The sequence below is a fragment of the Myxine glutinosa genome, chromosome 1 (assembly GCF_964187855.1).
Source record: "Myxine glutinosa chromosome 1, kmMyxGlut1.1, whole genome shotgun sequence".
Classification (NCBI taxonomy): Eukaryota; Metazoa; Chordata; class Myxini; order Myxiniformes; family Myxinidae; genus Myxine; species Myxine glutinosa.
Genome location: NC_136261.1, coordinates 164,307,600 through 164,319,059, shown reverse-complemented (window position 1 = coordinate 164,319,059; position 11,460 = coordinate 164,307,600). Strand labels below are relative to the sequence as shown.

General features: G+C 42.7%; 1 protein-coding gene across 5 annotated transcripts in view; it reads right to left on the bottom strand.

Annotated features, from left to right (window-relative positions):
- Positions 1-1,328: 1,328 nt before the first annotated feature.
- The window catches only part of JAK2 (Janus kinase 2), a 324,490-nt gene continuing 314,358 nt past the window's right edge, over positions 1,329-11,460 (bottom strand). For all 5 annotated transcript variants that reach the window (XM_078779492.1, XM_078779484.1, XM_078779477.1 and 2 more), the window contains exons 24-25: positions 8,809-8,922; positions 1,329-2,493 (exon numbers count right to left, since the gene is read on the bottom strand). In XM_078779492.1, coding sequence (XP_078635618.1) covers positions 2,386-2,493; positions 8,809-8,922 — 222 coding nt within the window. In that variant the 3' untranslated portion in view covers positions 1,329-2,385. The remainder of the gene's footprint in view (positions 2,494-8,808; positions 8,923-11,460) is intronic.

The following is an 11,460-nucleotide window of genomic DNA, read 5'->3' as shown; positions in this document are numbered from 1 at the left end:
AGAAGGAACCCGAATAAGCAAAGAGCAAAGATGGAGTCATCAGGAGGAACCTGGATAGGATTTGGGTTTCAGCCACTACTCCACTACCCTCAAACCCATCCAGGTGCAGCCAAGTGAGCCTTACAGAAAACTTCTCAAATAATTCACTTCTCCTTAGACATATAGATAAAGAAAGAGAGAAATAAAGAAAAAGCAAGAATTATAACGAATAAAGGGAAATGTGAAAAAGTAGAAAGAAATGTGAAAGGAACGATGAACAAAGATGTCAGGAAGAACCCGGATAGATAGATTTCTGCAGTTACTCCCCAGGCTCAAACCTAGCAACAGGTATAAGCTAGCAGAGATCTGTCTTATTTGATAAAAGCATATGTACTTATACCAAGTTTGGTCAAAATCCCATCACTGGTGCATAAGTTAGCTCGGTAACAGAACTTCTACCTAATAGTACCTCTGACCTCTTGACCCCATAATGTAATTAGTTCACCTTTGCATTATTATAACACTTGAAGCAAGCTTGACTTGGATAACGTCTGCCATTCTTAAGTTATCACGGTAACAAAAACCTATCACGTTCGATGGACAACCCAAAAACAACGTCTCAGGCGACTACGTCGCCGGAGGCATGAAAAAAAAGTTTTCTTTACTTTGCACAAATGTTCACCACCACCATCTCTTATCTTCCCCCAACCAAAACCTTCATCTCTTCTACACCCCAAATCCACCTTCTTCAATTTCCATTTTCTTTCCTGAAAGCCCTAGTAGTGTCCATCTTGTTTATCCCGTGTACCCCGCCCCAGCCCTCTCCCTTCCACAGATCTCCCGATGTCCCTGTTCTCTACTGTTGTACTTCCCTCTCTCCCCCCCTCTTGTCTCCCGCTCCCTTTATTATATGTTTCATGTGTGTTTCTGTTTATGTTTTTATGTGTTTAATGTGTTAGCTCTTACACGAGCCTCGACTTTGTATACAAACAAACAAAACATCCTTCAGGTGAATAGGAGCTTCTGATTGTCAGCACACCTTCAGATTTAGGTTTCAAGGGCGAAAAAGGACGGAGAGCACCTACCTCTGTCATACTTTGGACTTGAGACGTGGTGAAATTTAGTAAGAATGTTGAACATCTAGGTTTCTTCAACACCTTTGCTCATTTACTACAAAAATTATGACATATAGTGAGACTTAAATGAGTTAATAAATAGTGTACGAAACTCCACATTCACGGAGGAGTAAAAATCAAATTCAAAGTTCTGTGCACTTTTCATTGTATCACAATTCCAAGTCAAAAACAAATTATTCACAACAATGTATAGAAGAGCCAAAACATTTTAAGCACAAGTACTTTTTTTTTTATTTCAAACAGGTTTACAAAAAAATATTGCAAAAATACCTTAAAGAATGAAAGTGCTATTTGTCATCCAAAAGCTGAATATTTGAGGGTGTACATGTGTGTGTGTGTGTGTGTGTGTGCGTGTGCGCGCGCGACTTAAAATTGCTATATTGGCAAGGGAACGATAACTTACCTCAAGAACATTTCCATATTCCTAAGCTGCAGCAAGATCTAAAGTAGGATTATTAGTTTAAGCATATATGATAGCAGCAAAACTGGAAAGAATAAAAAAAAAAATTACATTAAAAAAAACTCTTCATAATAATCCTCATTTTCTATTTACGATTTTACCTCAACAGCAGACATTAAGCCCTCTACGACCTATCACGAACATTCATACAAGTTACTCGTGACAGCGTTCAGTGGCAGCGTTTAAACAAATTTTCAGTGGCATTGACGATTCACAGTTGCTGACTCCAATAACATTGTCGCAGGTTGATGAGTAGATCAAGCTTTAAGCGATCTTGAGGATGTGCAGTAAACCAGAGAGAAATGATATAAAAATGTGACTGGCAATTTAAAAAACGAATAGAGAGGGTGTGCAGAGGAATTGCCTGGCGACGGAACTTGCTCAATGAAAATCGAGTCAAAAGACAAATAATTGTACTATGGGCTGTATAAATTCAAAGAGATTTACAATCTTCAGATTTAAGGTTTTCAATTCAAAAATTGCAAGTTTTCTCTACATCTATGCCATGTATCAATACAACACATAAATTTACATAGACCTTTGGTGGCTGGCATAGAGAAAAAAGAAAGCAAAGGATAAAATGTCATATATATAGTCTCTTGCTTTCACATAATGAAGTTAAAACATTCAAATTTCATCCACCTTCTCTCAAGTCGTCGCCTTGAACTGCAAAGCCAACATCAGCAACTCATCTCACCCATCTGCTTCCCAACTATTCTGACCCACCCACCCTCTACCAACTTTACTCGGAACTACCCCCGTCACTGACTTCAATATAATCATTTATCAGCTACATTCATTGTCAGTTGCTCAGCAGCGGGCACTCTCACGCAAACAATCGATTCGGTCAATAAGCTGCTGGAAGGTTGGTCTCTTGGTATCGGCAAAAGCCCAGCAGTCTCGCATCATGCTGTACACCTGAGAGGAGGTACGTGGATATTAAAAAAAAAATCTCAATCAAAGCCACAATTAATTTTATGGTGAAAAGTATGAATTTTTTTTTTTGAGCAATTGTGTGGAATTGTTAAAACTGCCAGATGCTATAATCTTAATTACCTGCTCGGAACAAAGTTTAATTTCCATGATGCACCAGCACTGAAAAGGTCAACAACTGACACAGATATTTAACATGATGAAGGGTACAACCAAAAAAATGCAGAAGGGTTTATCAGGAGAAGGAAGTGACATTACAAAAGATACAACTGTGGCAACAGGGGTAACAGCCTGGGTAAAGAGGAGAGATACTATATAGCTAAAGAAGGTGGACTTCACTCAGAGTAGTTAGTGCACGGAATAATCTCCCTGGAAAAGGCACTGAAAGCATAAACAGTGGATGATCGAACCCCCTAACAGAACTTGACGAGGAAGCAAGGCACAGATTGAGTCTCACCCCAGCAATTGCTGCACAACCTGTTAGCAACAAGTGTCGCCTGCCACACGAACACATTGTCTCTGCCCTGCTCATCAACAGTTAGGAGGTTTGCATTCAGGAACATGAAATTTAACCAAGCAGGCACACTAACCCTATGACATGACACTGACGTGTACATAAATTATACCAACACATCACCTCCAAACTAGGAGGTATCTATGTGGTACTCAAGTCTTTGCAGACTGAGTTTAAAGCTCGATGGTCACAAACAGACATAGGCAGAGATTTCGCCCTTATTACACGCCTTGCTTCCTCGTCAAGTTAGGGGATTCGATCTGTATTTATTAGCGGTTTAGGTTGGTCACAAAGAAACAATTTGCAGTATGTTGTCCTGATGAGAGGAAAATAAGCCCTCATCAGCCCTCATAGCCTGGTGTTGGCTTAGCGGTTAGGGTGCCGGCTTGGGATCCGAGGATCCTGGGTTCGAATCCCGGTCGATCGCTGAATTAACGCCAGGGGGGTTGACTCAGCCTGCCATCCTTCCGAGGTCGGCAAATTGAGTACCAGCTTGCTGGGATGAATGATCACGGTGAGTACCCCGATTTAGAATAGGTACACCATATCCCTGTGCATCGTAAGAGGCGACCAAGGGTTGGCGTCAGGAAGGGCATCCGGCCATAAAAACATTGCCTCAAAAAGGGAACCATGATTGTCATGGGGCCCGCAAGGCTAACCCCCGCTCTAGCGGGGAAAATGGCCTTAAAACGATCATTCATTCATTCATTCATTCATTCATTCATTCATTCATCGGAAGGCATGGTGGTGAAGTCGGGGGGACTCACTCCTATGGAGGAGGGGTCCAATTGTATGACCATGCATTCTGGCCCTACGGGGTCAGGATGCATGCGTTTTGATTGACCATGTGCTTCAGCCTTTCGGTTGAGGTGCATGTGTATGCCAATGGGACAGTCCTGACAGATGGAGTGCCTTGGCCGTGGGGTCAAGGTGCATGTCCAAGGCTGTTTAAATGTTTGATTTTTTACCTTTTTTATTATAAAAAGGCAGGCCTCATTAGGCCCATAATCAGGGCGAAATCTAGATCGACATCTCTGCCTTTGTCTATTTGTGACCAAAGAGCTTTAATCTCGGTCTGCAAAGACTTGAGTACCACACGCATACAGTCACGTGAAAAAGTAAGTATACCCCATGTAAAGTTTTGACTTTTTCAACATATTTCAACATACAGCTATTTGATCTTCATTTCAACAATATTGATAGGTAAAGGTGATATAATATAACAAATATCATGGAACATTAACATTTTGTAGTCCAATGTACAATTTAAATAAACATAAATGCAAATTTCGCATGTGGAAAAAGTAAGTACACCCCTACATTTATCACTACTTCAAATACCTAAAATTAGAATCGGGTGCACCAGCTCAGGTGCAAATGATTAGAACATCGTTAGAGAGGATCTTGGAGGAACCTGTCTTATTTAAACCTCAGACATTGAGTTTGGTTTGCTCTTTGTTGTTGAAGTGTGCGGCGTCACCATGCCGAGATCAAAAGAGCTCTCTGAGGCCTTCAGAAAGAAGGTTATAGATGCATACGAGTCTGGAAAGTAATTTAAAAAGATCTCCAAACAATTTGAATTCAATCATTTGACTGTCCGGAAGATCATCGACAAGTGGAGAAGATTCCAAACAACTGCCAACTTGTTCAGGCCAGGCCGCCCCAGCAAGTTTAGCCCTAGAGCAGACCGCGAGTTGCTGAAAGAAGTCTCTAAGAACCCCAGAATGTCATCACGGGACCTACAGGTAGCTCTTGCCACTGTTGATATCAAAGTGCACGAGTCTACCAGTAGAAAGAGGATGCACAAATTTGATCTACATGGGAGGTGTGCCAGGAGGAAATCTTTGCTGTCCAGAAAGAACATCAGGGCAAGACTAAAGTTTGCCAATGAACACCTCGGCAAAGACCAGCACTTCTGGAACAATGTGCTCTGGACAGATGAGTCAAAGGTAGGGCTATTTGGCCACAGCACCAGAAGACATGTTTGGTGAAAACCAAAGACAGCATTTGACCACAAGAACCTGATACCAACTGTAAAGCATGGTGCTGGAAATATTATGGTTTGGGGCAGCTTTGCTGCATCAGGGCCTGGGCAGCTCACCATCATAGAATCCACTATGAATTCTTCATTGTACCAGAGGGTGCTTGAGGATAATGTGAGGCCATCTGTCAGAAAGTTGAAGCTCAACCGAAGGTGGACCTTGCAACATGACAATGACCCTAAACATACCAGTAAATCCACCAAAGAATGGCTGAAAAGAAAGAAATGGAGGGTTCTGGAATGGCCAAGTCAAAGCCCGGATCTAAATCCCATCGAGATGTTGTCGGGGGATTTGAAACGAGCTGTGCATGTAAGAAATCCCTCAAACATCGCACAGCTGAAAGAATTCTGCATGGAGGAGTGGGCAAAAATTTCTCCCAGTCGATGTCAGAGACTGGTAGACAGTTATAAGAAATGCCTACTTGAGTTTGTTTCTGCCAAAGGGGGCAATACCACCTATTAGAGCCAAGGGTGCACTTACTTTTTCCACATGTGAAATTTGCATTTATGTTTATTTAAATTATACAATGGACTACAAAATGTAAATGTTTCATGATATTTGTTGTGTTATATCACTTTTCTCTATCAATATTGTTGAAATGAAGATCAAATAGCTGTATGTTGAAATATGTTGAAAAAGTCAAAACTTTACATGGGGTGTACTTACTTTTTCACATGACTGTATATTGAGAATAGAGGGTTGATTGCATCGACATTGGCAGGACTGGCAGGTATCACAATCATGATTATTTACATGTGTCATAATTGGAATGTCTGTGAGGTTCTCACTCACACATTATATATTATATATACATTGGGGCAATTCCACACAAATGGTCCGCAGAGGTCAAAGCTTAAATACCAGAGCTGAAACACGTGTTATACATCAATGGACAGGTTGAAATGTGGTTTCAGGAAATATAACGATCACAGAGTTGACATGCTTTGTTTTAATGTATTGCTTGAGTCGTGAGTGAGGCCTCGGTCGACCCACGTGACTGTGTCTCTTATGCCTAAGTCACACATAGGCGGATTTGTCGGCGACTACTGGCGACTGGAAAAATCGCCACCACCCGCCGACAATCGTAATGAAACCGTAATGGACGGTCGCCTGTAGTCGTGGTTATCCTCCCCAGGTCGGCTGCAGTCGGCAAGAGCCGCAAAGGGGCCAAATATTTTTTTAAATGTTTGAAAACGGCACGCTCAGTCGCACTCGAAAAAAATCCGCCATGCTGTCGTGATGGAACCGCCATGCTGTCGTCGGTATCCGTAATAAGACCGTAAAGCGGCCGCAACCCAGTCGCTCATAGTCTTCCGCAATCGGCCCACCAGCTAGCATGGCAGAGATGCGAATGCCATACGGCCTTCCTGCGGCATCTTCCCAACTACGGGCCGACACTGTTGCGGCTGCATATCGACTATAGAAGAACTGCCACGTCTCCCCTGCGGCTATGGGAGACTGACGACGACAGCAGTAGGACTAGTGGCGGCCGAGTTACGGCCACTGGCGACAGAGATACGACTGCCTGGCGACTGCATTACGACATACCACGATTCCATGGCAAGACAGGATGGTGTGAGGGTCTCCGTGGAGTGAGGTCCTGTGGTGCCGACAAGGATATGGCTTTATTGTTTGGACTTGGGACTTTTGGGAACTTTATTTTTGGGACTTTGGTCCTTTGGAAACTTTATTTATGGGACTTGGGACCAGTGGAAATAATTTGTTGGACTTTATTTCCATTCTCTCTGCCTGCAGAAAAGTTTGATTATTACATTACAATGATACATCTTTATTAACTTTCTTATTGCACATCAAACATATTTATGCTTCATGTCATACATCATTGAAATGAATAAAGTGAAATGTAAAATAGAGAAATAAAGATTTAAAAAGTTGTGTGAATCGTCTCCAATCGCCGGCGGTCTTATTGCAGTCTTGCGGACGTCGGAGTAAACCGCCACCCGGCCCCAATGCAGTCGCCGCGATCCGCCATCGGTCGTAATCTAGCCGCCAGACTGTCTCCACGCTGCCGCCGTGCATCCGCAATGCAGTCGTCGTCGATCTTCAACAGTCGCCATCCCACTCGGGGCGTCGTCGCAATGCAGTCGCAATGTGGCCGCCTGCAGTCGCCATACTGCCGCCTGACCATATTTGACCGCCCGAAATCGCCAGTAGTCGCCGAAAAATCTTGATCGCCGGCAGTCGCCAGTAGTCGTCAAAATATCCGCCTATGTGTGACTTAGGCATTAGTTACGTACTATTTGTACACAAGTTGCACCGTCACTACGTCACGTCTATCTATTGCGAACTATTGAAACATACCTTTTAAGTCCTGCTGAGACCTCTTTAAGACACTTTCGAAATTTCAGACCCGATAGACACCATTACACATTTACATCCTTTAGACACCCTTAGATCCATCTGCACCTTCAGACCCCTTGAGACATTGGAATCTCCCGCGATAAAGCTAACTCCGAGGGCCTTTCACTCACTCACCGCAGGCAGGTAAGGTGGTCTTTCTGTCTTCTACCGACTCCTATCCGGCCTAGCTCCCCCAGCTCTATCTGTGCTCTGTCCCCCAAATATTCCTACAGGTCGCACAAGATCTGTCAGTAACACTCTTCTGGTGAAAGTGCCAAAATCAAGACTCTCTGCTCACCTTCACTCCTTCATTCCTCTTTTCTCCTGCCACTGGAACAAACTCCCTCACTCTCTTCAATCCCATTCCTCCCTCCAGGTCTTTAAAATAGCCGTTCACCACGATCTCTAATCTTCCCCCATCCAAAACCTTGATCTCTTCTACCCCCGTTAATTCACCCCAAATCCACTTTTTTTTTTGGAAATACCGACTTTTTTCTTTCCTGGAAGTTCCAGCAGTGTCCATGTGTTTTATACTTCCCCCCTCCCCCACCCCCCCCCACCTTCCCATTCCTCCCTCCTCCCACGGATCTTCCGATGTCCCTGTTCTCTGCTGTTGTACTTGTGTGCTTCCCTCTCTCTCCCCATCTTGTCTCCCGCTCCCTTTTTTGTATGGTTTTTTTTTTTTTTTTGTGATTGATGTTAGGTCGTACACGAGCCTCGATGTTGTATACAAAAAAAGAAAGAAAAAAAGACCCCTAAGACCTTGTAGACCCTATATATACACACCCTGTCAGAACCCTTAGACCATAAAGACCACGACTACCCTATTGAACCCATAGACCCTTGAGAACCCTTAGACCCCAAAGACCCCCAAGATCGCTTCAACCCCCTTTTACTTTTAAGATCCTTTGACCCCTTTGCCCTTTAAACCTTTTATACTGTTTAGATCCCCTTTCAGATTTCGAGGAGCTTTAGACCCCACACACCCTTTACATCCCTCAAGTCAGACCTGAACACTCTTGAGACCCCTTTGCACTCTTCAAACCCTTTGGACATGTTAGACAGCATTAGACCGTTTCGACCACTTGGACCTTTTTAGACACTTTATACCTACCCCTTAGACATTTACATCCTTTAGAGATTAGACCCTTTTGAACCTTTAGACCCTAACTACTAACTACAACTTGGAACGTACCCTTTCAACCACGGAGAACCTTATAGACGCACAAGGCACAAATATATATCGTCTTGCAAAAAAGACAGACTTCTTGTAAAAGACAGACAGACTATTCTTTTTTCAGCAAGTAATGTGCAAACACTATCCACACAGAGGGTGGGTACTCTGCTAGTAAATAAGAAAAAGCAACATTTAGAAAACGTTACCTCCACAGGGCAGTTTTTTGGTTGAGGTAATCTTTCATCACGTTTGAGTAGATCAATGAGAAGAACGACAATCATTTGGCCTTGCCTTGACCCACCCATCATGCGCATGAACACCTAGAGAGCAACGACAAATAAGTAAACAACAGCATTAAAAAAAAAGAATCGTGAATGCGTCAATGGATATGCCTCCACCTATGTTAATTGACAACCTAATGTTACGTTTTATCTCAATTAAAGGTTACATGAAATACTAGAATGGCACTCGGTAGAGCGAATACCTTACTCCACCAGGCTGAACAGTTTATATTTTGAACCCACTGATAGCCCGGATCTGGATCCGCACCTGAAACAAAATCTAATCGGCTTGTTCTTGTCACCTAATCAACTCATCCACCTAGTTACGTCATAACTCGTCCATAACTTTTTGAAATATCATGCTATCTATCGTTTTGGTTCTATCTCTCAATGGTAAAGAATCACTTGATAATTAAAGAATTTTCGTATTCAGACCTGGATCTTCACCAAAATCAAATTAATTTGTCGTTGACCCACACTCAGCCTGTCCAACAAATTTCGTCCGAATCCATCCACAACGTTTTGAGATATCCTTCTCACAGGCAAACAAAGACCATGGAAGTGGTCTCACAGGGTGTGGAAGCACAACCTAAGTCCACCTTTGCTGGTGGAGGTAATACTGATTGATCCCTCATCAAGATAAACAAAGCAAAGCTCTTACATTTCTCGTGGGGTCAGTCGACCTGTGCCCTATCACTGATTTGATCCTAAATGGTTCAACATAGGTATGGCATCAGATACAATGGCTTTGATTCCAGTCATAGAAGCACAAACATTTGGACAGTTTACTGACCAAGTGCTGAAAGTTATTGATGCAAGTGAAGATGAATAAGTCGAGTGTGATCCACTTCGTTCCAGGCATATGCCAGACCAACAACATCAAGAGTGGTGAAAGGGGACAGAGGTCAGTTGAAGGAATGTAAATCACCAAAATCTTCTCTCCTGACCAGAAAATTCCAATGCAGGGGACAAAATTTCTGCCTTGCGGTGACCACAAAGGAAATCTTTGGCAGTTCCTCTATGTAAGATGGTGCAAGTCTGCAAAGGTGATAATTGATGATGTAACACTTTGTTGGACATCTTTCTACTGTCTTTAGCGTTCTACAAGAACATTAATGCCGAGCTCTACTTTCGCACTGGAAAGAGGTAACAACACACTGTTACGTGCTCCTCCCCAAACCCCGGTCACGGTGTACCTCCGAGCCCCGAGAGGAGTCACGGCAGAAAAATGTGTTATTCTGTATGTCAAAGATCAATGGTGAAGCCACACCAATTGTTACAAACAAACAAGTATTGTATTAAGATCACACAAGAATAACAGTACAAAAATAATAACAAGTATTGTATTAAGATCACACAATAATAACAGTACAAAAATAATAGTAGTAATAATTCTCTCCTTCGTCGTCGTCCGGTTCCCGATCCGGTTTCCTGTTTCTTTTTAACACTAACTTTTTCACCTTTTGAAAACAGTTCATACACAATAAACCTTTTGAAAACAATAATAGTACATGGAACCAGAAATGTTTCAAGTGGATGAAAACCACAACAACGGAAGTGACAAATCCGTAACAACACGTACAATCGATATTAATCGCATCTTTGATCACTTTGGGAAAGATATACACTACCGGTCAAAAGTTTTAGAACACCTCAATTTTTCCAGTTTTTGTTGAAATTTATGCAGTTCAATGTCCAGTGACTAATCTGAAATGGTACAAAGGTAAGCAGTAAACTGCTCGAGGTTAAAAAAAAAAAGTTTAAGTTCGCAAAAACGGGAAAATAATGAAAATTGCACAGTTATATTGTAAAAAAAGGCCTTCTTCAGCGAACAAGTAATGGGTTAACAACTTACAGCTGTTCTGCAGCAATGTAAGTAAATTAAGCCTTGAAAGTTGATGCAAACAATCCCTACAGGTGTCCCAACCTCTGCTGATTACTTGATTGCAAACCCCCTGTCTGTATAAAAGCAGTTTTGGAACAGACTGTTATTACACCCTCTGAGCATTAATTATTTCGACAATATTGCACTGCAGGAAGTAGTATATTGGAAACTGGAGGAAACTGACAGGAAGAGGTCTGGCAGACCCAAAGCCACAACAGAATCAGAAGACAAGTTTCTGAGAGTCAACAGCTTGCGTGATAGGCTGCTCGCTGGACAACAGCTTCAAGCACAGCTTAACACTGGTCGAAGAAAGCAAATCTCAGTTTCAACTGTGAAGAGAAGACTTCGAGCTGCAGGTTTGACAGGTCGAGTGGCCGTAAGAAAGCCATTGCTACGATGGAAAAATAAGAAAAAGAGGCTTGCCTGGGTCATGAAGCACTGCCAGTGGATGACTGAAGACTGGAAGAAGGTCTTCTGGACCGATGAATCAAAATTTGAAATCTTTGGTTCATCACGCAGGGTTTTTGTATGCCGTCGAGTAGGCGAAAGGATGGTTCCTCAGTGTGTGACACCAACTGTCAAACATGGAGGAGGAAGTGTGATGGTCTGGGGCTCTTTTGCTGGATCCAAAGTCGGTGACTTGCACAGAGTGACTGGCACCCTGAACAAAAAAGGGCGACCACAGCATTTTG